The sequence below is a fragment of the Loxodonta africana genome, chromosome 14 (genome assembly GCF_030014295.1).
Source record: "Loxodonta africana isolate mLoxAfr1 chromosome 14, mLoxAfr1.hap2, whole genome shotgun sequence".
In the NCBI taxonomy this organism is placed as follows: Eukaryota; Metazoa; Chordata; class Mammalia; order Proboscidea; family Elephantidae; genus Loxodonta; species Loxodonta africana.
The window spans coordinates 45,579,282-45,606,351 of record NC_087355.1 but is presented as its reverse complement, the minus strand read 5'-3'; the positions used below and the strand labels follow the sequence as shown (position 1 = coordinate 45,606,351).

Below are 27,070 nucleotides of genomic sequence, written 5' to 3'. Positions count from 1 at the left end.
TTAACCCCGCTTCATTACCATAGTCTTTGGAGGAAGACCTGTACTGGAATCCTGGTTCAGTCAGTTAATAACTGTGACCTTAACATATCTGAGCCTCAGCTTTCCCATTAGTAAAATATGGGAATAAAAATATTTACCTTTTAAGATTATGGTGAGAATTAAAATACACAGTATTTACAAAGGAGTTTGCAAATGTAGATATTCAAATATTTTCCTTCCAGAAAAGCATAGGTGAGTTCATGCTATAGTTGAAATTCAGAGTGTAAAAGCATTGTTTTATGATACAATCTATTTAATTAACCACCTGTGGATTATAATAGCATTATTTCTAGTAAAATTTGGCTGCTTCTTTCCACTGCTGTTACTTTAAACCTAAAGGCTTTTTAGTTGGTTTCTTGTTAATCATTGTTGTCACAAAATATAATTTGTGTCAGCCATAAGACACTAAGCTCTCTTCAACCATAGACAAATTAGTGTGGCAAATTGAATTGCTAAGTAACTTCCAATTTTATTTTTTAAATAATATAATAGCTATTTTAATACATATGAAGACCCTGGTGGCGTAGTGGTTAAGAGCTACGGCTGCTAAGCAAAAGGTCAGCAGTTGGAATCCACCAGGCGCTCCTTGGAAACCCTATGGGGCAGTTCTACTCTGTCCTGTAGGGTCTCTATGAGTTAGAATCAACTCAACGGCAATGGGTTTGGTTTTAGGTTTTTTTTTTTTTTGTAGTAATATTACAATAGAAGAAATACTAAGGGTGACAGACATTTGTACATAATATAGATTCACTATAATATAATATGTAATATAATAGTTTAGTGTAATATATGACATGTAACAATAATATAAACTGATAACAGATGTGCTGTATATGTGAGTCAGGGACCGCAAACAGCATTGTAGACAGTGATAGGATTTTCCAAAATATGAAAAAATCTTGGTAAAAGATTTGGAGAGATGACTGTGCATTGTTATTTGGAAATTTTACCGATCTCATTATTAGCATACTGTTAATACATTCCCACTTTTTTTTCTGTTTCAGAGTGGAAGCTCAGAATGAAATGGGGCAGCACATTCATTGCTACGTTGCAGCTCTAGCTGCTCATACAGCTTTTCTGGAACAACCCAAGAGCTTTCGCCCTTCCCAGTGGATAAAAGAACATAGTGAAAGACCGTCTCTGAACAGAAATAGCCTTCGTCGCCAAAATCTTACCAGGGATTGCCACTCTCGGCAAGTCAAGCACAACGGCTGGGTTGTTCATCAGCCCTGCCCACGTCAGTACAATTACTAAGAATTTCAGATTCTGTTGGTTGGCTTCTCTTGGTTTGTGCGTGGATGCGTGTGGATGTACAATGAAGATGCTATCTCTTTACAGCCAACTGATGACCAATCACACAGTTTTATCGGTGTGTTTAGACACTATCTTGAAAAGCAGATTTACATGCTTATATATCACATAATGCCTTTCTCTTAGCATTTACTTTTTTTGTAAAACTTCTCAGAATGTTTTTGGAAACATATCAACATAATTACAGTGTTTGGGGCTGTCTTTAAATCTATTAAGGCGTACGAGAGCTAGTCGGCATTTTAAAGACATTTCTTCCCAAGTCCGAGAACAGGCATCTTTCGATTTTGTTTTATATTACGTAATCTTTTGAGTAAGCAAAAATTTGTTCTCAGGGTCAGCCATACACTTTATTGACCAGTACTTGATAATCTTTTCTGTATATAACAAATACATTTTACACACTAACATGAGCATTAACAGGTGACAGCTGCCATGGATATGATGGAATTATGGCTGAACTTTCTTTTGAAAGAAAACTTGATATATTTCTCTGTGTGGGTTTTTTTTTTTTTTTTTTTTTTTTCCGGGTTAGTGATGCAGTTCATTTTGGAGTTCAGGTACATTAAGTTTTAGTGAACAGTGCATTCAGTAATTCTAATGTGACTATGTGACGTGGTACAGACATTACAGGTATCATGGGACAAAAGCGTTCGTCTCACATGCAGAGGATTAAATTAAACCTGTGAAATTATATTTGGAAAAATGTATGTCTTTAACTCACCCATTAGCCCAGTATTTTGTTTTTTGATTCTTTCCTGTCAGCTCTGCGCAACCCCTCTCCTCCCCCATCAGCTGTAAATTCAGAAATATTCCTCCAGGTAGTTAAGTGACTTCATATTTATATCTGCCCAAAGAAGAAGAGATAGGCTTTGTATTTCCAGATACAGTGATAAATCCTCCTCCAAGGTGGCACGTCCTGCCAAGTGGCAAACACGGGGGATAGAAAGGGGTGTGGTGACAGCGTTTCATAGCATGTAAGCAAAGAGCAACAAGTTGGCTTCCTTGAGTTTTCATTCTTTGTTTTACTTGGGCTTCAGGCAAAATCTGTAACCACTCTGGCCTCTGTTTCCTTCATCAGCAGGGGAGTAATAATTTACCTCCCTCACAGAGTTGTCGTGAGGACTGTGTACTGATTTGAAGTGGGGGTATGTGCTGCCCAGAACTGGACCCTGTGTGAAATTCCGAAGGCCTCTCTACTGATAATCTGGTGATAGGGGTGGGGCCTGTGGTAATTTTTCTGCCACAACTGTTCTTCAGAATTGGTGCTTAATGAGGCCAGGTGCAGGGTTCGATTCACACGTAGGCCAGTTACCTTGACAGAGAAAATCTATTTCCTTACCTCTAGCCAGTCACTTTATATTTTAGCAGTTGTGATGGGTTTTCCCATCCACACTCACTGATTCCCCCTTGAAATTAAGCAAACACATTTAAAATCAAAAGCACAATCTACTGACAGTAGGATCAGCTTCATAAACAGCTTATTTTTCCAACTCCTCTGCAACCGAGTTAAATAGTACACGTCTATAAAATGTTTCCAAGAAAAAAAAATATAGCTATATGAAGTATTATTAATAGTTTTCAATGACCCTGTAGCAGTTTGATGCAGGGAACCATGGGAGGCTTTTTTTTTTTTCCTTTTTCAGTGAAGAGCTGTGCTCTTTTCTGACTAGACTGGAGTGGTTGGAATTGGAAGAGGTCAAATAGTGTTGCTAGGTGGTTGTGGTAGGTTGTTCTTCCACTGGCTGCAATACAGTGCCAGGAAAGTTTCATTAGAACAAGAGTCTAGATTCCCCTCTTCTCTCTTTATTTGCCTTCGGTTTTGACTACATCCATTTATTTATTTGTTTTCTAATTAGGAGCCAAGGCTGTAAAGTTTTGTGGAACTGAGCTAGAAGTTATTTTGTGACTATTTGTGTTTACCAGAGTTGGGAGATAAGGTAGCCTTTTCCTAAAAGTATATTTTACACCATGTCAGTTATAGGGCCATATGTTGGTAACTTGAAAATAGACCAGCTCAATGTTTTCTGGATGTAAGCCTCTGAACACATGGGGGTCTCTTCCATACATTACGTGCAAGTTGTTAGTACCTCAAAAGCTGCAGAAGTTCGGCTATGAGAATTAGTTGGACAGCATGAATTGATTTGTATATAAAACTGCAATGGAAGGTCTTTTTTTTTTTTTCTTCTTCTTCCAATTTCCTGATCCCTTAAATACATCTCCATCTCCATCAGTTATATTGACTTTTTGTTTGCCTCATCTGGGCCTAGTTTTATATGCTTTATATCTGGAAAACAAATGATTTCAGTCATTGGGAATTTTTTTTTTTTTTTTTAGGGTAAGGGTTACCACACTGTGGTATCACACTGTGGTTCATGTATCGGTATCTAAAGTTTCTGTCTACAGTTGGCACATGTAAGAACTGAAGAAAATGGTTTACATAATTCAGTTGAAGTTCTTGGTTATTAGATGTTTATCAGACATCTACTGTGTGCAAGACATAAGGCCAATAACACAGAATTATGCTGGCCTATTGTGTTGTGTTGTATTAAGTATTCTTTGAAACATGGCCAAAATGCATTTTATTGTATGAGTTGATTATTATTTTTGCTGTTGTAAATATTAGTGGGCTTTTGCTGGGTTAGTGTACTTCAGTGCATATCCCTTAAAATCCAAGCATTTAGAAATAAGACCCTTCTGAATTTAGCAGGTATGACAGTTTTTAAATTAACATAGAATGTTAACTTAGAAAAAGCCTGGAAGACGTGATGCGCACACACAGTGCTTCATGTATGAGTTTATTAGTTTTTAGAGTGCGCCATGTTCTCAATGTTTGTTTTTGTTAATAAAATATTTTATAAGGTATAACATATGTTTATTACTTTTTCTTCAACTAACTGATTTATGTACTGCACTGTAAGTTGAAGGTGAACCATTCTTTATCTTCCATGGCAGTACATTTATATGGCTGTTTGTGCGTGTGGGGTGGGGTCTACAGAAGATGCAAAGTGATTGGATTTTTGGCTGCAGGGAGACTTTTTTTTTTAACATTCATTTCTTGTACATTTTTCTGATTCCCATGCAAACTGTTCCTGTTTACATACCCTTCCTTTTTATCAGTCCTTCCATTCTAGTGAGAAGACAGTTTGCTTAAAATTTGAGAGGGCCTTGTGGCATTCCCTGTTGTTTCTTACTTCTCAAATCTGTGTAGTACACTGATTTGTAATCTTCGTGTCTTTGTTGAATCTGAGTTTGTTATTTCTCTTCCTCCTCAAGAAAATGATATTGCCTATATATAACTCTTAAGAAAAAAGGGCAAGGGGGGGAGTATCTTTGTGACTGTCATCTTTTTAGTTGCAAACAACAAAAATGAAGGACTCCAACTAGCAGACAGACATTTAAATTTAAATAGAATAGTGGAGAGAGTTTAAGAGTTTCCAAGTATTAGTTTTTGTTTTTAGAATCAGTTAAGAGACCGCTCCTTGTGCTAGGAGATACTAGTATGTATTTATAACGTTACCTTAAAATTATCTTTTTGTCTTATAAGGCCCATACATACTGGTTAAATTCTTTTAAAAACTGGGCTACTATCATGGATGGTTTCACTGCTGTCAGCCATGCTGATGTATTATAAATGTCATCCCTGTCTACTTAGTTTATAGTGCTTTAAATTTTATATAAAATGCTTTATTTAGAAAACCTACATACTTTTACATACTACAATGGTGTCAGCCTTGCTGTGTACCAATTTCACTTGAAATTTGACACCAATTGAAGTGGTTTGGGTGGGGAGAGAAGTACAAGAAAGCATACAGATAAGGAAGGATATCTTTTTTTATTTGCAACAGTATCCTTTATGTGGGAGGAGAAGTTACTATTCAGAGAAAGGCAGCTTAAATGGATAATGTTTTGTATATCGTTAAGAAATTTTCTTACATTTTTTAAAATTGTGTAATTGTTAATTGCCCAGTATTGTTCTGTGTTTGCCTAAAGTTTTAGTATTTTTTTCTCTAACTAGGTAGACTTCTAAAAACCAAACCAGTACTTGGGGAGGTTAGATATGTGTTTTCAGGCTTGGTGTGTATGAGTTGTTTTGTTTGCTTTTTGGTTGTTTTCCTCCACAGGTTTTGAACTTTAATCAATAATCGTGTGCATTATTTAAAAAAAAATTAAAAGTGACTTTGGTTTTTTCCTTAAGTAAAATTGTGAACACTTTTCAAGGGCAGGACATAAGTTATGGAGACTGAGTAGTATTGTAGATTATACTACGTGCCTTGTTAATGTGTTTCTGGACACAATTTCTTTTCAGCAACTTGAAAACTCAAAAGGGACATTTGGTTAGATTATATACTGTATATCAATCTATGCATAAATGGCAGCTTGTTTTCTTGAGCCACTGTCTAAATTGTTTTTTCTGTTTTTATAGAAATTTTTTATACTGATTGGTTCATGGGTGGGCCAGTTTTATATACAGACTGAACAAAACAGCACTTTGCCAAAAATAAGTGTAGCGTTGCTTAAACATTGTGTATTAACACCAGTTCTTTGTAATTCGGTTCAGTGGTGCATTTTGCACTACCTGGAAATTATGGTTTTTAATCTGTCAGTAAATAAAATGTCCTTTAACTTCACATTTGTCAGATTCTCTTACTTTATCATCATTAGTCTTAAAACTAGACAAACTTAATAAACTAGTTGCTGTTTAGTTTTACTTTTTTAAAAGATATGCTTAATATGCACTTTTTAAAAACTTGTGTAAAGTTACTATATTAAAGTTCTAACCTAAAATGAATAATCATGCATACTCCCAAAGGGGAACATAAATTGGAATGTGACCCCCAGCCACTACTTTCTACCTCCAATCACTCTATGTTAAAAAGCAAACAATTTAATAGAGTGGTTCTTTTTGTTGGCTAGCTTGGAGAAATCTCAATGGATCTCCTCAGATAAATGCAGGCACAATCTAACATTAACATGATAGGGCAATATGACCTTCCCCTGATGCCTAATGTCCCCTATTACGGAGTCCTAGTAAACATTCAGAGTACTTGAATAGGAGGCCCAAAGAATAACTCCCACATGAATGAATCCTTGAAGAAAATCAGCATTCTAGAACTGTAGCCTGTCACAAGTCAGGTTTTTATTATCTGAGTTCCTGAGTTGAGATGATGGCTTGGGGGCAGTGAGAGTAGGAGCCACCCCAAAGATGAAATAAGGTCATGAAAGTTTACCTGGAAAAGAGCAACTTGAAAGAGGCTACTTTGGCTGCTGAATTTAGAGAGCGAGCTTACTGAGCCCACTGACAAGGTGATTAGAATGTCTAAGGAATCCAGTGGCTCGATCCTTTCTCAAGGGCAATGACTGCATGGAGTCTAAAAGTAGGAGACTCAAAGTGAACGTGTCTTGTGACAATGGACCCTCTATACAGTTCCCCTGCTGCACTCTTCCAGACCCCTAACCCAGTGCTTATTAAACTTCAATATGAAAAGAAATCACCTGGGGAATCTCATTAAAAATACAGATTTCTAACCTCCAGGTGCGCCGTATGCTTTGAGCAGCAAAGCCCTCATCCATTGGTTCTCAAACCTTAGCATACATCAGAATACCTGAAGAACGTGTTAAAAACAGATTGCTGGATCCCACCTCCAAAGTTGCTAATTCAGTAGGTCTGGAATGGGGCTCGAGAATGTGTGTTTCTAGCAATTTCCAGGTGAGGCTGTCTCTGCTGGTCCAGGGAACACACTTTGAGACCACTGCTCTAACCCACTGCTGGCCTATCTCTCAAAAGCTGATTTTGTCTTTTATTTCAAAGAGACAATTGAGGCTGTCAGGTGAGAAGACCTAAGTGGACTCCTGTGGCACCTACTCTTCCCTTATTGCAGCAATCATCACAGTTGTAGTATGTTCATTATTAAGAAAAACATCGAGTAAAGCAGAGATTGTTTTGGGAACATTCTGCATCCATTCCCCTTCTCTTGACAATAGCATTCCAATTTTCTTTTGGGGATCTACTGTTCTTCTTTGCATGATCCATGTTAGTTTCAGATGGTGTTAACTACTTCAAGTTCCAAGACAGCCTACAAATTAGACATGGCCAATCAGATATGGTTTTCACTGGCTAATTCTTTTTGGAAGTAGACTGCCAGGTCCTTCTTCCTTTGTCTTAGTGTGGAAGCTCAATTGAAATCTGTCCGCCATGGATGACCCTGTTGGTATCTGAATACCGGTGGCATAGCTTCCAGCATCACAGCAACATGCAAACGCCCACACTACGACAAACTGATAGACACTGAGTCATTATACCAAAAAGAATTGTCAACATTCAACCATTTCAAGAGATAGCATATAATCAGGAACCAATGGTACCAAAGGAAGAAGTCCAAGCTGCACTGAAGGTACTGGTGAAAAACAAGGCTCCAGGAAGTGACGGAATATCACTTAAGATGTTTCAACAAACAGATCCAGTGCTGGAAGCGCTCACTCGTCTATGCCAGGAAATTTGGAAGACAGCTACCTGGCCAACTGATTAGAAGAGATCCATATTTATGCCTATTCCCAAGAAAGGTGATCCAACTCAATGCAGATATTATCGAATAACATCAATATAATAAGTAAAATTTTGCTGAAGATCATTCAAAAGCGGTTTCAGCAGTATTTCGACAAGGAACTGCCAGAAATTTAGGTCAGATTCAGAACCAGGGATATCACTGCTGATGTCAGATTCTGGTTGAAAGCAGAGAATACCAGAAAGATGTTTACCTGTGTTTTATTGACTATGCAAAGGCATTTGATTGTGTGGATCATAACAAATTATGGATAACATTTCGAAGAATGGGAAGTCAGGAAAGGTGTGCATCAGGGTTGTATCCTATCACCATACCTGTTCAATCTGTATGCTGAGCAGATAATCCGAGAGGCTGGACTATATGAAGAAGAACAGGGCATCGGGATTGGAGAAAGACTCATTAACAACCTGTGTTATGCAGATGATATTACTTTGCTTGCTGAAAGTAAAGAAGACTTGAAGCACTTACTGATAAAGATCACAGCCTTCAGTATGGATTACACCTCAACATAAAGAAAACAAAAATTCTCACAACTGGACCGATACGCGACATCATGATAAATGGAGAAAAGACTGCAGTTGTCAAGGATTTCATTTTACTTGGATCCCCAATCAACACTCATGGAAGCAGTTGTCAAGAAATCACGAGACCCATCGCATTGGGCAAATCTGCTGTGAAAGACCTCTTTAAAGTTGAAACGCAAAGATGTCTCCTTGAAGACTAAGGTGCATCGGACCCAAGCCATGGTATTTTCAATAGTTAATGAGTAAGGAAGACTGAAGAATTGGCGCCTTTGAATTGTGGTATTGGCGAAGAATACTGAATATACCATGGACTGCCAAAAGAACGAGCAGGTCTGTCCTGGAAGAGATACAACCAGAATGTTCCTTAGAAGCAAGGATGGCGAGACTCTTGTCTAACATACTCTGGACGTGTTATAAGGAGGGATCTGTCCCTGTAGAAGCATGCTTGGTAGAGTACAGGGTCAGCAAAAAAAAGGAAAAGCCTCAACAAGATGGATTGACACCGTGGCTGCAACAATGGGCTTAAGCATAAAAATGATTGTGAGCATGGCGAAGGGCCGGGCAGTGTTTCATTCTGAAGTACATAGGGTCACTATGAGTCGGAACCAACTTGATGGGACCTAATAACAACAACAACAACAATCAGATATGGCATGCCCTTGGTCACTGTGATTGGCTCAGGGATAGGACTGTGACCCAATCAAAGCCAACGAGATGTACTGAAATCCTTACCGGGCCTGCTGGGAGAGAGGCTGTGTCTCATTTTCCACTTCAGTCAAGAACACACGAATCTAGAACCACAGCAACTATTTTGCCCCACAAGGGGAGAGGTTATCAGAGACAGAGCAAATGCACAGGAAATAAAAGAGGGAAGAGGAGAAGCCTTGACCTAGTGACAGTATGAATATCTTGATCAAATTCTACCCTTGGACTTTGCCGTTAGGTGAGCTAAAATATCTCTTCTTGCTTAAATTAGTTTGGGTTGGAATCTCTATCACTTGTGACTAGGCCATTTCTATAGCCCCTTGGCTCCCAGTAAAAAAATTAGAGTACTTTTCCTCTAGTCTCCCAGAGCAGGAGAGGATATAGGTACTTAAATGTAGAAATTGGACCTAACGAGTGTCTGAGCCTATGAACAGGAAGAGGAATTAAAGGCTTTCATTTATACAGAGGCCCAGGCTTGGTTAAACATAGTACACCAAATGAGAGATCACTGTGGGAGGCCTACAGAGGTTGGTCGGTATGCAACATAGCTTTTGGAGCAGCAGTGAGCTCTTCAGGGGCAGCCAGGGGTCAGTGGGGTGGAGCTCTAAGCGGCATCCCAGAGAACCCTATGCCTAAGGATGGGCATTCAGCAGCACCGGGTTGCAGTAGCAATGACAGCAGCCACTGGGGACTCAAGTCCATGTCCAGCCCTTCCCCTTGTTTTTTGCAACCCATACTGGGATCCTTGTATGATCTTGGGGGAGACGGCACAGGGACTCCAATAATTGCTGCAGTTGGCTTTCCCTCAGGTCAGTAAGAGGGGTGCTTGGAGCTGACTAAATTTTACTTGTAATATGTCTTAACAAACAGTATTAAATGGATTAAAATTTTCACCTGCTAGACTATACTTAGGGTTGCTATGAGTCAGAATTGACTCAACGGCAGTGGGTTTGGTTTTTGGTTTTTATACTTGTCTAATGATCTGCTTTCTGTGCTAGATATTATATCCTCTCTGGATTTTCTACAGTGTTTCTTTGTCTTCACTATCCTCACTGTAGTATTATCATGTTTATCACTGTCTTAGGCTGGGTTCTCTAGAGAAGCAAAACCAGTGAAGCGCATATATACATATATATGTGTGTGAGAGAGAGAGATTTATCTGAAGGAAATGGCTCATGTGGTTGTAGAGGCTGGCAAGTTCCAAGTCTTGGGTCAGACATCAGCCTGGAGGTTTCTCTTGACTCACGGAGCTGTAGGGACTCACAAACCCAAGATTGGCAGGTCAGATGGCAGGCTGCTGGCTCACGGGTGTGGAGGCTGAAGAATCCAAGATCAGCAGGTAAGGCAGCAGGCTGCTGGCTCACAGGCTGTGGAGGCTGACATATCCCAAGATTGGCAGGCAATATGGCAGGCCACTGGCTTAAGTCCCAAGAACTGCAGGTCAGATGATGAGTCAGATGCTGGATCCAGAACAAGCAAAAGCCAGCAAGCTTTACCAAAAGGTCCATATATATTGGATGCCCTTTGAAATCTTCTGTTCAGTTCTTTTACTTCATCAATTCTTCCTTTTGCTTTAGCTGCTCGATGCTCAAGAGCAAGTTTCAGAGTCTCCTCTGACATCCATCTTGGTCTTTTCTTTCCCGGCTTTTCAGTGGCATCTTGCTTTCTTCATGGATGACGTCCTTGATGTCATTCCACAACTCGTCTGGTCTGCGGTCACTACTGTTCAATGCGACAAATCTATTCTTCAGATGGTCTCTAAATTCAGGTGGGATATACTCAAGGTCATATTTTGGCTCTCGTGGACTTGTTCTGATTTTCTTCAGTTTCAGCTTGAACTTGCATATGAGCAATTGATGGTCTGTTCCACAGTTGGCCCCTGGCCTTGTTCTGACTGATGATATTGAGCTTTTCCATCGTCTCTTTCCACAGATGTAGTCAATTTAATTTCTGTGTATTCCATCTGGCAAGGTCCATGTGTATAGTCACCGTCTATGTGGGTGACAGAAGGTATTTGCAATGAAGAAGTCATTGGTCTTGCAAAATTCTATCATTCGATCTCCAACATTGTTTCTATCACCAAGGCCATATTTTCCAATTACGGATCCTTCTTTGTTTCCAACTGTTGCATTCCAATCGCCAGTAATTATCAATGCATCTTGATTGCATGTTTGATCAATTTCAGCAGCAGCTGATAAAAATCTATTTCTTCATCTTTGGCCCTAGCGGTTGCTGCGTAAATTTGAATAATAGTCGTATTAACTGGTCTTCCTTGTAGGCGTATGGATATTATCCTATCACTGACAGCGTTGTACTTCAGAATAGATCTTGAAACGTTCTTTTTGACGATGAAAGCGACACCATTCCTCTTCGAGGTGTCATTCCCAGCATAGTAGACTATATGATTGTCCGATTCAAAATGGCCAATACCAGTCCATGTCAGCTCACTAATAATGCCTAGGATACTGATGTTTACGTGTTATTTCGTTTTTGATGATTTCCAATTTTCCTAGATTCATACTTCATACATTCCGTGTTCCGACTGTTAATGGATGTTTGCAGCTGTTTCTTCTCATTTTGAGTCCTGCCACATCAGCAAATGAAGGTCCTGAAAGCTTTACTCCATCCACGTTATTAAGGTCGACTGTACTTTGAGGAGGCAGCTCTTCCCCAGTCATCTTTTGAGTGCCTTCCAACCTGGGGGGCTCATCTTCCAGCACTATATCAGACAATGTTCTGCTGCTATTCATAAGGTTTTCACTGGCTAATGCTCTTCAGAAGTAGACTGCCAGGTCCTTCTTCCTAGCCTGTCCTAGTCTGGAAGCTCAGCTGAAACCTGTCCTCCATGGGTGACCCTGCTGGTATCTGAATACCGGTGGCATAGCTTCCAGCATCATAGCAACACACAACCCCCCCACAGTACGACAATCTGACACACATGAGAAGACAAGGTAAAGTATTATAATGACAAGTGCAAAGAGCTGGAGATGGAAAACCAAAAGGGAAGAACACGCTCAGCATTTCTCAAGCTGAAAGAACTGAAGAAAAAAATTCAAGCCTCGAGTTGCAATAGTGAAGGATTCCATGGGGAAAATATTAAACGACGCAGGAAGCATCAAAAGAACTTGGAAGGAATACACAGAGTCATTATACCAAAAAGAATTAGTGGATATTCAACCATTTCAAGAGGTGGTATATGATCAGAAACTGATGGTACTGAAGGAAGAAGTCCAAGCTGCTCTGAAGGCACTGCCGAAAAACAAGGCTCCAGGAATTGATGGAATATCAATTGAGATGTTTCAACCAACAGATGCAACGCTGGAGGTGCTCACTCGTCTATGCCAAGAAATATGGAAGACAGCTTCCTGGCCAACTGACTGGAAGAGATCCATATTTATGCCTATTCCCAAGAAAGGTGATCCAACCAAATGTGGAAATTATTGAACAAATCACTAATATCACACGCAAGCAAAATTTTGCTGAAGAACATTCAAAAACGGCTGCAGCAGTATATCAACAGGGAACTGCCAGAAATTCAGGCTGGTTTCAGAAGAGGACGTGGAACCAGGGATATCATTGCTGATGTCAGATGGATCCTGGCTGAAAGCAGAGAATACCAAAGGATGTTTACTTGTGTTTTATTGACTATGCAAAGGCATTTGACTGCGTGGATCATAACAAACTATGGGTAACACTGCGAAGAATGGGAATTTCCGAACACTTAATTGTGCTCTGAGGAATCCTTATATAGATGAAGAGGCAGTTGTTCAGACAGAACAAGGGGATACTGATTGGTTTAAAGTCAGGAAAGGTGTGCATCAAGGTTGTATTCTTTCACCATACCTATTTAATCTGTATGCTAAACAAATAATATGAGAAGCTGGACTATATGAAGAAGAACGGGGCATCAGGATTGGAGGAAGACTCATTAACAACCTGCTTTATGCAGATGACACACACTTGCTTGCTGAAAGTGAAGAGGACTTGAAGCATTTACTAATGAAGATCAAAGACCACAGCCTTCAGTATGGATCGCACCTCAACATAAAGAAAACAAAAATCCTCACAACCGGACCAATGAGCAACATCATGATAAATGGAGAAAAGATTGAAGTTGTCAAGGATTTCATTTTACTTGGATCCACAATCAACAGCCATGGAAGCAGCAGTCAGGAAATCAAAAGACACATTGCATTGAGCAAATCTGCTGCAAAGGACCTCTTCAAAGTGTTGAAGAGCGAAGATGTCACCCTGAAGACTAAGGTGCGCCTGACCCAAGCCATGGTATTTTCAATCGCATCATATGCATGTGAAAGCTGGACAATGAATAAGGAAGACCTAAGAAGAGTTGACGCCTCTGAATTGTGGTGTTGGCGAAGAATATTGAAATATACCACGGACTGCCAATAGAATGAACAAATCTGTCTTGGAAGAAGTGTGGCCAGAATGCTCCTTAGAGGTAAGGATGGCGAGACTGCGTCTTACATACTTTGGACATGTTGTCAGGAGGGATCAGTCCCTGGAGAAGGACATCCTGCTTGGCAGAGTACAGGGTCAATGGAAAAAAGGAAGACCCTCAACAAGGTGGATTGACACAGTGGCTGTAACAATGAGCTCAACCATAATGATTGTAAGGATGGCGCAGGACCGGGCAGTGTTTCGTTCTGTTGTGCATAGGGTCGCTATGAGTTGGAACTGACTCGAAGGCACCTAACAACAACAGTAACATATTGGATGCAGGCCACACCCCAAGGAAACTCCCTTATAACTGACTGGCTGACCACATCAGATCACGTCAATGGAAGTGATTACATTATATCACAAAATGGAGGATAATGGCATCATTAGGTAACTTCCAAATTACATCATTATATAACTTCCAAACTACATCGTTACATAACTGCCAAACCACTGAGAATCATGGCCTAGCCAAGTTAACACACAACCTTAACCATCACTATCACTTTTAAGATGCACATTTATTCATTTTAACACCTGTGATATCCAGATGTGCCATACATCAGTGGCATGTCATAGTGTAACTGGCAATGTTTATTCTTTCTTATTGATACATAAAATGGGGTTTCTTACAATTTGTGGCATTTTAGATACAATGAAATACAGTAAAAACTCCCTTCCCTTCTCTAGGCCCCCCACTCACAGAGTTCACTCCAAGCACATCTAATAACTCTTAGTGCACTTCAGGACTCTTGGATCTTACCCTCATTTAGCAGATCCAGTGCCTTGCACATTATCAGATGTTCAATGTTTGAACTTACTCCCTGTTCTCATTTGAAGAATTAACAATTGTCCTAATTAAGATGCCTCCTTTTTGCTCAGATGCTTCCTCTAAACATCATCATCTTCCTTTTAGGGGAGGGGCAAAGGCACACTCCTTTGCTTTTGCCTGATGCAAGCTCTCTGCATCAGGTAGTCACTGAAGCAGCTGTAATGCTACAAATGGCCTGGCAGAGCGGGGGCGCTGGCGTCCCTCAGCGGAGGTATTCCACCCATTCATCTAACAACATTAACAGTGCTTGTTAGCACTCCAAGGAGCCCTGCTGGTGCAACGGTTAAGTGCTTGGCTAGCAGGTCAGTGGTTTGAGTCCACCAGCTGCTTCGAGGGAGAAAGACTTGGCAGTCTGCTTCTGTAAAGACTGACAGCCTTGGAAATCCTATGGGGATTTCCTAAAGGGTTACTATGAGTTGGAATCCACCTGACGGCAAGGAATTGGTTTTTGATTTTGGTTAACAAAGTGAGTTAATCCGCATTCTCTCTCACTGTTCAAGACAATCCTGGGAGGTGGGGAGCAGGATTGCCATCAGAGAGGTTGAGACTTGCCCTAGGCCAGGTCATACAGCTAGTTAAGTGTTTGAAACTGGACTTGAACCTCAGATCCGAGATCTGCTCCACGGTGCTGCCTCTCTAAAAAACAGCCCTCACAAGCAGCCTGGTTAGGATCTTGTAATCTGTGATCACAGAGACTCCACCCTGAGTTCTACCCAGATGGTTCTTCTTATATAGTGCATAACCTATCAAACTGTCACCCAGAGCAACCTCCCTCACCCTTTTTAAGTTTTCATTTGGAGACCACATCCTCTAAGAACAATATTTTAATATGAGGTGTGACCTACCTAAGTGAATAAAGTTACAGGAAATTGTATGAAAAAAAAAATGACATGCCCATTGATCCCTTCTGAGTCAGCCCCACTTAATTTAGAAACTTTGTAGTCCTAATGTTTTGGTCCAAGGGTTGATTTCTTAATTTTTCACTGCTAGGTTTTAGACTTAGCTGCTAAAATGATTGGTTTATAATGTGAATTGTGCTTAATGCATTCAGATGACACCTGGTGGCTCAGAGCACCTGGAATCCTTAACCTTTCAGGCCGACATTAAGGACACCGGGGCTCACTTGCTGTGTGTTACTCAGGAAGACTGCTGAAGCAGCTGACCTGTGGGAGACAGATATTACTGTTCGGTACAAGCAAGGGGGGGGCGGTGCTGGTGTGAACTGAGAAGACAAGGACATCATTCTATGGAGGGCTTACAGGGCTTACATCTTCTCTGTCCTTGGGATGGACTAAGTGTAGCCAAAAGCAGATGGATAGACCCAACACTATGAATTCCTTGCCTGTGTGAAAATGACAAAGCAAATCAGGGTGACCACACAAACTGACTGACATCCTGAAGTGTTTGACTTCTTACAATAAGTAACAATCAAGAAATACAGGGTATAATCAATTAAGAAGTAATGTAATAGCCACTTAAAATTATTTTATTTGAATAATTACATTGGCACATCTAGTGTGGTGATACTGTATTTTCAAGTTCCTTGAGCTGGAAGCAGTCCTAAAATAAGTGAGGAATTTATTTCCTCTTTAAGATAAATGTTCTACTCTGTTCTATAGGGTTGCTATGAGTTGGAATCGACTCAATGGCAACAAGTTTTGTTTTGATTTTTGGTAAACATGAATAAAATTTAAACTAAAGTTTTTTATTAAGGTGTTTTTTTTGCTGTTGAATGTTCTAGTCAAAGAGAATGTGTTCCAAAGTTGCTTAAATACACCTGGTCTAAGGGTTTTAAATAAAATTTAGCACTTAACTAAGTTTCCAATCTAAAAGTAAGGAATAAAAAGGGAAATGAATTTTATTAGTTGGTCAGCATTTATTGAACACCTCCCAAGGGTAAAACATAGGGAATGGTTTGGAAAGGGAAGGATGTTGGAGATACTGTGAAGACTGAATTGATGTATAATGGGGGTGGAGGTGAAGAGGGCATGAGAAGAAGGAGGGTGAAGAACAGAAGATTTTCAGTTTGGGTGAAAACATCAAAAAGAGTCAAAGATAACTTTATGGATAATAGTGAGAAGCTAAAAAGAAGAAAAGCAACATTTGTCATTAACAATAATAGCACAGACAGTAAAGAGATTACAGAAGCTTGATCGTGGTATGTCTGTAAAGCATTTTACTCAAGATTATGGAGCGGAACCAGTATCATATGTGACTTAAACAAGCAAAAGTTGTTGAACTTTTATAGTGATAAGCAACAAGAATTATTGAAAATAGCCCCAGACACTCTACTAACCCAGAACTGAAACCACTCCTGAAGCCCACTTTTTAGACAAAGATTAGACAGGCCTATAAAACAAAAAATAACACGTGAGGAATATGCTTCTTAGTTCAATCAAGTATACAAGACCAAATAGGCAACTCCCGTCCAAAACCAAGACAAAAAGGCAGGAACGGACAGCAACTAGACAAATAGGCACAGGAAACCCAGGGTGGAAAAAAGGAGAGTACTGTCACATTGTGCAGATTGCAACTAATGTCACAAGATAATATCTGTATAAATCTTTGAGAAATTAACCTGAGCTGAAAACTTTCACCTAAAGCACAATTAAAAAAAAAAAAAAGGAAAGCTGACATGATGTGAAGAATATAACCAATATCATTGAACAATATGTGTCGAAATTGTTAAATGGGAGCACATTTTGATATGTATACATTTTCACCAAAAAAAAAAAAAAAATTATTGAAAATAAGAAAACATTGCATAGGACAAAAATTGAAGATCTTGACCACATCTTGTTGAGTGGATTGAAAATGAAGTGATGAAATGACTATAATTAGAATATGCCATGAAGAACTGAACCTTGAAGATGTGTGTGTGACTATTCATAAGGCTGGCTACAGAAACTTAAGAAGTGCCATTGTTTAAAGCAATCTAAAAATCAAGTAGATAAAACTTCTACTGATCCGGAATCATCTGAAAACTATATTGATGAGTTTGCTAAGATAATACCTGGTGAAAACCTTAGGCTTAAACAAATTATCAATGCTGATGAAACCACTCTGTCCTGATGCTCCAACCCTGGAAAAAAATTCCCAGCGCAGAGAAGTGAGCACCAACACGTTTTGAGGCTGACCATTCTTGGGTGTGCCACTGTTGCAGGCCACATTAGATAAAACTGGCAGAAAAAGCAATATCCAAGATACTTGAAGAGTATACATAATTTACCTGGGTTTTACTATGCACACAAAAGATGGGTGACCAAAGAAATACTTTCCAACTGGTCAATAACTATCTCAGAGCAGCAGCATGAGTTCACAGCAGGCAAGGTTGTCAGGAAGAGCTGTTAACCTTTTAACATTCCTACGTAACTACTCCACACAGCCCTTCTTGAGCTTTTTGTGATGCCAGTGTGGAATTTCATCTTCCATAAAGAACAAGTAAAAGCACCTAGAAAAAAAAAAAAAAAAACCGTACGCTTCCTGAAGATTGGAATCAAAGACTTTCTGGAAAAGTTCAGTCTTCAGGATGCCATTAACACAGTTGCTAAGTCTTGGAATGATGTTAAGTCAACATTAAAAGTGTCTGATTGTAAACTGAGTCCAGTACAACTAGACGGTGTCCAGCTACCACCACTGGCTGCTCTGACAGGGATCACAATAGAGGATCCCAGACAGAGCTGGAGAAGAATGTAGAATAACATTCTAACTCACAAAAAAAGACCAGTCTTACTGGCCTGACAGAGCCTGGAGATACCCCGAGACTATGAGCCCCAGACACCCTTTTAGCTCAGTAATGAAGTCACTTCCAAGGTTCACCCTTCATCCAAAGATTAGACAGACCCACAAAACAAGACTAGAAGGCAGGAGGGGGCAGGAAAGCTGGTAATAGGGAACCCAAGGTAGAGAAGGGAGAGTGCTGATATGTCATGGGGTTGTTAACCAAAGTCATAAAACAATATGTGTACGGACTGTTTAATGAGAAACTAGTTTGTTCTCTAAACCTTCATCTAAAAAAAAAGAAAAGTCTGGTTGTTCCTTAGAACAATTATATAAGATCAAAAGGACAACATTTTGCCAAAGGCAAAGATGAGTAGCCAGGAAGGGGTAGAAAATCCAAATGAAAGGAATGGGAAACCCAAGGTGGAAATGGGGGAAGTGCTGACACATTGAGGGGAATGCAACTAATGTCACGGAACAGTATATGTACTAATTATCGAATGGAAAACTAATTTGCTCTGTAAACTTTCACCTAAAGCACAATAAAATTTTTTTTAAAAAAGTGTTCAGGATTGATATAATGTATAACCACAGACGAATCATGAGAAAACATTAGACAAACTTAAACTGAGGGAAAGTCTACCAACTACCTTGTATGCTGTCGAGTCGATGCCCAATAGGGTTTCCTAGGCTATAATCTTTACAGGAGCAGATCGCCAGGTCTTTTCTCCCACAGAGCTGCTGATGGGTTCAAACAGCCAACCTTTCAGTTAGCAGCTGAGTGCTTAACCATTGTGCCACCAGGGCTCCATCTCACCAGACCAGTACTCCTCAAAAATTTCAAGGTCACGAAAAACAAGGAAAGACTGAGAAACTGCCACAGACAATAGGAAACTAAGGAGACATGATGACTAAATGCAATGTGGTATCCTGGATTAAATTCTAAAACAGAAAAAAGGACTTCAGTGTAAAAACCAGGGAAATCTGAATGAAGTATGAATAATCATTTCAAAATTAAAAGTTTATTTTAAAAAATGCTTGGCATGGAATTTGGCTTCCAGTGATGTTTGAAACTGAATTTACAGATGAAGATTTTGAAGGAGTTCATACTGCTAATGAGACCATGTTATGACAAAAATTTATCAGTTAAAAGTATAAATAATGCTCAAATCAAAGATACTACAACATTGACAAAGATGTTCCTGTTGTGCATGTCTTATGTATGCAAACTGCTGAAATAGTTTTAAATACAGGCATTCCCTGGGTTACAAATGTCTGACTTACAGACAACAACTCATACTTGCCCCTTAATGTTATGTAAATTTGTCCACACTTCGAAATGGCTGAACCAACCCCTACTCACCACAAATTCTTCATCACAGTCACCTCCACTTGCTGCATGTGTAGCTTTTAAATCACTGGAAAGGCTTCGAGCCTTTTCTTGCACTAAAGTAAGGTTAAGTAAGAACTGTATGCACCTGTTTGGACTTACCTGCAAATTCGACTTAGAGACAGAGTTAGGAACGGATCTTGATTGCAACCCGAGGACTGCCTCTATAGTTAATCATGAGGATGACAGTGATGATGAACATGACGTTGCAAACAGGTGAAAAAAACCACTTAATGGCAGGGTGAAAATGTGTGATCAGTCAATGGCTGGCCTTGAATCATGTGCTTTTATCAGTGAACACGAGTTTATCTAAGTTTTTGTAATTAAGGAAGGTGCAAAATAGTGTGGGGGTGGTATCTGACTTCCTCTAACTTCACAAGGGGGAAGGAGAATCAAGATCAACAGCCTAAGGCTGATTCCTACGAAGCGGAGGTCACACTTGCCTCCTCTGTCTGCCTTCTTTACCAATTCTGACACCAACCATCCCTCCCATGGCACTTGCTACTTTTCTACTGTGTTCAATAATTCATTGCAATGGCCATACAGAACTCACAGGAAATACGATTATAGGGTTTATCTGGGAAGTAAAAGGTTACAATTCAGGTTCAGAGCTCAGGATACAGTTCTTCCATCAGGACAGCCTCTTCCCAACCATGCTTACAGGCACATCTCTCCCTGGCCAGAGGCCTCTGCCCAAAGACGCTCAGCTTTCTCTCTCAGGCTGGGAAGCCCGCCATGCTGTCTCCTACCTACAGGTCTCTGCCACTGCTTCTCTCTGCCTTCAGTGTTACAACTTTCTCTCTGCCTCCTGGTTCCAGGAGCTTCTCAGTGCAGGAATCCCAGGTCCAAAGGACATGTTGGCTCCTAGCTGTTCTTCCTGGGTGGTGGTGGGATCTTCTCTTTCCCATCTCTGGCATGGCTCATCTCAAGCCCAGTGGGATGGTAAAACTGACCAATCCCTTTGGTGGGCCATAATTAACCTATCACACAGTCTTGCCCAATCACTTGGGTGGGAGATATAAGACCATGGCGAGAAAGGCCATCCCAAAGCAATCCATTGTACCACAGGGCTCCAAAAAACCAAAACAAAACCTGTTGCTGTCAAGTTAATTCCAATTCATAGCAATTGGTGCAAATGTTTAATCACTTGGCTGCTAACTGAATGGCCAGAGGTTCAAGTCTACCCAGAGGGACCTCAGAAGAAAGGCCTGGTGATCTGCTTCCAAAAATCAGTCATTTAAACCCTATGGAGCACAGTTCTACTCTGACACATATAGGATTGCCATGAGTCACAGCCAACTTAACAGAAAATGGTGGTGGTTTAGATTAACCCATTGACATTGAGTCAATTCTGACTCATAGCAACCTTTTAGGACAGAGCAGAACTGCTCCATAGGGTTTCCGAAAAGCAGCCAGTGGATTTGAACTGCTGACCTTTTTGTTAGCAGCTGTAGCTTGCCATAGCTCTTAACCATTGCACCAAGATAGAAACTGAAATTAATGAGACATATAACACTGGAAAAGTCCTTTAAAAAGGCCCTTATTAAAGTGCTGACCTTAATCCTGCTCCTGGCTGTTATCAAATGTCCAGCTTACTGCTGGTGACAGACACTGTCATTTCTCTTCTCCACAATGCTCACATAACCAGAGGTAATGGCCGTCATATTGTGTATGTACAGACATATTTAGCTGAATTTGAACTTGTACATATTTAAAGATTTATAAAACATTTTCCTTAGAAGACCTGGTGACGCAGCGGTTAAGAGCTCAGCCATTAATGAAAAGGCCAGCAGTTGGAATCTACCAGCCACTCCTTGGAAACACGATGACGCAGTTCTACTCTGTCCTATAGGGTCGCTATGAGTCAGAATCAACTCATTGGCAATGAGTTTTCAGGTTTTCCTTAGTAATACAATTACTATAGTATTTACAGTCTATACTTATCTCACTATTTCACCTATTGGTTTATTATTACTTAAATAAACTAAAGCACTATTTGTCCTAGTTAGTGCTTCACACATTTCATAGCAGAAATATTGATATGTTTGATTATGGTGTATTGCCGAACACCCTGCTGAGGCTGTTACATAATATTCGGTTATACATGCAACTGGAAACCCTGGTGGCGTAGTGGGGTTAAGTGCTTCGGCTGCTAACCAAAAGGTCTGCAGTTCAAATCCACCAGGTGCTCCTTGGAAACTCTATGGGGCAGCTCTACTCTGTCCTATAGGGTCGCTATGGGTCAGAATCGACTCGACGGCAGTGGGTTTGGTTTTGGTTTTATACATACAACCTTTAAAAAATCTAAAAAATTCTAAATTCCAGTTCATCGAGCCCCTAAAGATTTTGGATTCTAGACTGTGGATGTTAACTTAATTAAAAAGCAAATAATGTGCTTGTGGGAACCACTCCTTTGTTCCAGGTCAAGATCCCTCTGAGCCACTTCTAATGCCTGTCACACTTGGCTACCCACATTTCCATCTATAGGCAGCTACTTGATCTTTCCCTCACGGGACAAAGACCATTGTTACATTCTGGCACTTATACAAAAACAAAACTTACTTTTTAAGCAGCAAAACCGAAAGAGTTTAATCACTGCTGGAAGAAATACTTCTGGACTGCATCACACTTTAACTGAGGCCCTTTACAAGACTATACAGTATGAATTCATTTCTCCTTGATACTTCAGTGTCATCATTATGCAGATCAGTTATTCAAGGTGAAAACAGAGCCTGGCCCCAGACCATCCATCTGGCTTCCTGAGTTCTGTGTTTGGTTTTCGTCTTCCATCTACCCACAGGGCTCAGACCAGGCTCTCACTTCTGGCTGCACACAAGATGCCTCCGCTAAGCATCGTTGCTAATGTGCCAAGGCTGAAAAAGCTTCTTTGGTTTGTCTAAAATAAGAAGATATGATCTGCCAAGAACATGAACATCTGTTTTGGCTATTCCAAAGCCCCTTTCCTTCCTACCCACTTCTGAGCTGGGCTACCAATAGGGGAGGTACCAGATAAATAGGCTCTGGAGGGCTCAGGCACCATTGTATACTGTTCTCACTTTGTCTCCAAAAGGATTAAGGGGAGAAACAGATTATCTCGCAGATATTTTTTCCAGAGAGATACCAGTCCCCCTCTTTGGAAGGCCAATGCTTAGTTGAGAACATCTGGAGAGCACACACCAGTAACACAGCCAACACATTTTGTGTGTGTTCTAATATTCTACTCCAAATTGCTTGTGTAGAAGGACTACTATGTACAACACGCTCTGTATACCTTACTTCATTTAATCAAACACTATAAGGTAGACTTTCACAGATCAGGACTAAGTGACCTACTGTGACAGTTAAGGTTGTATATCAGCTTGGCTGGGCCATGATTCTCAATGGTTTGGCAGTTATGTAATGATATACTTTTGCAGTTATGTAATGACGTAGTCATCCTCTGTGATGTGATCCGATGTGTTCAGCCAATCAATTGTAAGGGGAGCTTCCTTGAGGGTATGACCTGCAGCAATATATCTAAATGGATGTTCTGGAAAAGCTTACTCACTCACTCTGGATCCTGCGTCCAGCTCATCATCATCTGACCAGTTCTTGGGACTTGAGCCAGCAGCCTGCCATCTGACCTTACGATCTTTGGTTCATCAGCAGTTGCAGCTATGTGAGTCAGGGGAAGCTTCCAGACTTGCCAGGCCTCTGCAACCACGTGAGCCATTTCCTTGAGATAAATCTCTCTCTGTATATATATATACACACACGCTTCACTTGTTTTGCTTCTCTAGAGAACCCAGCCTAAGTCACCTACCAAAACTCTCACAACTATTAAGTGATAGAAACTAGATTACAATCCATCTGTGTAGTTCCCAGCCCCATTCTTTTATTCACTTTATTAAAAAAAATCACCTTATCGATACATGCTTGTTTTAACAAGTCAAACAATACAGATATGTTAAGGTCTTTTTGCCCATCCAAATTCTACCCCCTTGAGGTAACGAATATAATAGCTGAGGTGGTATCCTTCCACTTCTTTCTCCGCATTCATACAATCATGTAAATACACATATAAAGATTTCCTTGTTTTTCCCAAAAGAAAGGATATTCCCATATTAATGTGTCACTTTTATCACCTGTGAATATATGACAGCTTTCCAAATTCACACATGTAATCCTAACTCATTCTTTTTTAGAATAATTGCAAGATATATTCTATATGACAGATGAAAAATAATTTGACACTTCCTGATGGAAATTCAGATTGTTTCTAGGTTTTTGCTATTAAAAATAAACATTCTTGTGCACACATATCCTTACAAACTGGAACCTTGATTTCTAGAGCATAAACTAACAAAAGTGAGATAACTGAATTTGATCTCTGTATTTTTTATTTTAGCAGATAGCAGACTGCATCCCAAAAGGTGCAGCAGCAATGTATGAGTACTCATTTTCTCACACCCTTGTCAGCACAAAATATTATCAGTTCCCTATAATTTTTTACCTGTTTGATGGCTAAAAATGGTATCTTATTGCATTTCTCTGATTACTGGTAAGCTTTCTATTTGTGCTCCTCTTGTTGTCAGGTTTTGACTAACAAAGAAAGTAAGAGTGACATACAAGGCCAAACAATGGAATCTATCTTTCCTACCAGTAAAAAACAAAACAACAGTTGCTGTCAAGTCAGTTCTGACTTATGGTGACGCCATATGTGTCAGATTAGACTGAGCTCTATAGGGTTTTTGATGGCTGATTTTTCAGGAGGTAGATTACCAGGCCTTTCTTCTGGGGAGCCTCTGGTGGACTTGAACCTCCAACCTTTTGGTTAGCAGCCAAATGCAGCAACCATTTGCACCACTCAGGGACTCCACTGGAAATAATAGTTGTTGTGGATTAACTGATTGATAAATAAGTAGTATATATGAAAGTGTAACCATACAAATGGTTAACTGACTCCATGGCAACTGGTATCTTCCCTACAGGGCTAGTTAAGTCATTGCTACTGCAAACAAGGTACCATTCTGTTAGATTCCATGAAATGTGAACTCTCAATTAACATGGGAAGGGAGTGGGGAGGAGGGTCTATACCAGATAGCGTCAGAGAAAGAAAACAAAAATGGGCTCTGAGCTGTGAACAGCTTAAGGGCAGGACCAAATATAACATAGCAAAAAGTAGAGAGTGAAATGGGTTATTTTTACTAACCTTTAAAGTCAGAGACCTTTATTAAGGCCAGATCCGATAGGAAGTAGGGAGCTTTGGCTGGATGCCTCTTCCAGACCCCGCCACCCTGGCCCCTGGAAGGTAAACAAGAAGAAAAAAGAAATGATGGAGAGAGAAACTATGAGCCCTTCAATGAGGGCCATGCTCCTGTCAGAAAGGGGCCCAGCTTTTAGGGGTCTGTGATTCACACAAAGCAGAAGGTAGCTTGGTCTCCCTCGAGCGCACCCTCAAGCTGAGAGTGAAATCTGAGGGCAAATCAAAGGCAATAACGGAGGAGCCAGCTTCAGTGTAAATGTTTCTTAAATTGGGTGTGTAACTTCTGATACATCATACATAAACTCTCAAAACTTTATCTTCCTCTTTTGAAAAATGAGAGAATGGTTTGGAACTTGTGATGTGTCATTTCTGGAATGCTCAGTTCTGGGTACACAATGGTGAACAAGTAAGTCCTGCTGTAAAGCGTTTACCCAGGGGAGTGCGGTCAAACAGGCAGTTACATGCTTATAGGTCAAAAGCACAGGGAGCAGTGGGAATATAGTAAGGTGTATTTGTCACGATTCTTTCCAGTTGCACAAGACAAAACTGACTCAAAGTGCCCGATGGTGGTGAGCAGCATCTGGGGTCTTAAAAGCCTGTGAGTGACCATCTAAGATACATCTACTGGTTCCATCCCAGCTGGGGCAAAGGAGAATGAAGAAAACCAAAGACACAAGGGAAAGATTAGTCCAAAGGACTAATGGACTACAACTACCAAAACTTCCACCAGACTGAGCCCAGAATAACTAGAAGGTGCTCAGTTACCACCATTGATTGCTCTGGCAAGGATCACAATAGAGGGTCCCGAACAGAGTGAGAGAAAAATGCAGAACAAAATTCAAATTCAGAAAAAGAAAAAAGAAAAAAGACCAGGCTTGCTGGTCTCACAGAGACTGGAGAAACCCCTAAAGAATGGCCCCTGGACATCCTTTTAACTCAGTACTGAAGTCATTCCTGAGGTTCACCCTTTAGCCTAAGATTAGACAGGTATATAGGGCCAACCCTGGTGGCGTAGTGGTTAAGAATATGCCTACTAGCCAAAAGGCTGGCAGTTTGAATTTACCAGGCGCTCCTTGGAAACCATACGGGGTAGTTCTACTCTATCCTATAGGGTTGCTATGAGTTAGAATCGACTTGATGGCAGTGGGTTTGGTTTTTTCCTTTAATAGGGCCAACAATAACATACCTTAGGAATGTGCTTTGTAGTTCAGTCCTGTATATGAGACTAATGGGCACACTAGCCCAAAAGCGAAGGCAGGAAGGGACAGGAAAACTGGACAAATGGAAATCGGGAACCTGAGGTAGAGAAGGGGAAAGTTGACACATCACTGGGTTGGCAACCAATGTCACAAAACAATTTGTGTAATTAACTGTTTAATGGCAAACCATTTTGCTCTGTAAACTTTCACTGAAAGCACAATTTAAAAAAACAAACAAAAAATTGACTCAAAGTGGCTTAAGCCAAAATGGCTCATGTTACTAGGAAGCTTGGGGTGAAACCAGGACTTCAATCTACCAATCTCAATTTCTCTCTCTCTTACTCCCTCACTTCTCTATCTCTCCTCTCTGTGTCAGCCATCTCTCTTAATATTATGGATGGGGCATTCCTCCAGATGAATATTCTTTCACACAGTGACTCCAGAAGCAAGAGATAGCCTTCTGAGGGCAGGACTTTGACCCTGCTTGGACCATTCGTCTTTCCCGAAAACAGTCACCGTTGCCAAGGGAAGGGTACCATGATTACTAACAAGCCAGGTTTACAGCACCTATCCCTGTTGATGGGTGGTGGTGGTATGTTCTGATACCAGAACAAATTGAGAGGAGAGAAAGCTTGCTGAGTCACTCAAAACAACAGCTCCATAAAGAGGCCCCTAAAGGACAGTAGTGGTAAACAGCAGGTACATAGCGCAAGGAATGTACAAGGTGGAGTTCCTGGGATAGTTAGTACGTTGGAAAGTACGCATCAGTGTAACAGCAGAGGAGGGAACCCTTCATACCTAAGGGCAGGGAGAAGAACAGGAGTGGCCAGGCTGTGCAGGAGCTTTGTAAACCTGGATTAGGAACAAATCCACTTCTCCTGAAAACCATAAAGAGCAACAAGGAGAATGAAAGATTTGTGAAACACCTACAAACTACATATCTGGTGAAACCAATAAGTAAGAAAGCTTACGAAGTTCATATTGTGTGTACTGTTGCCCAAACCCCCCAAACCAGCATGGTAAGTCACAGGGAGTAGGCAAGTGCCACATGTAGATCAGAAAGTACACAGGAGTCTGGGTAGTG

At 40.4% G+C, this 27,070-nt stretch overlaps 1 protein-coding gene and 1 long non-coding RNA gene across 3 annotated transcripts in view; one reads left to right on the top strand and one right to left on the bottom strand.

The window, feature by feature from the left end:
- TP53INP1 (tumor protein p53 inducible nuclear protein 1) overlaps positions 1-17,063 on the top strand; it is a 28,336-nt gene extending 11,273 nt beyond the window's left edge. Inside the window, exon 4 of one of the 2 annotated variants that reach the window (XM_003408397.4) lies at positions 1,044-17,063. In XM_003408397.4, the coding sequence (XP_003408445.1) occupies positions 1,044-1,293 (250 nt within the window). In that variant the 3' untranslated portion in view covers positions 1,294-17,063. The remainder of the gene's footprint in view (positions 1-1,043) is intronic. The other variant, XM_010588413.3, reaches the window with a different exon arrangement.
- A 119-nt stretch (positions 17,064-17,182) lies between these two features.
- Positions 17,183-26,086, bottom strand: LOC111750069 (uncharacterized). The gene is made up of 3 exons (XR_002785203.2): positions 25,974-26,086; positions 24,734-24,825; positions 17,183-23,275 (listed from the first exon to the last, which is right to left on the bottom strand). It is a non-coding gene; the product is annotated as an uncharacterized LOC111750069 (long non-coding RNA).
- Positions 26,087-27,070: the final 984 nt, after the last annotated feature.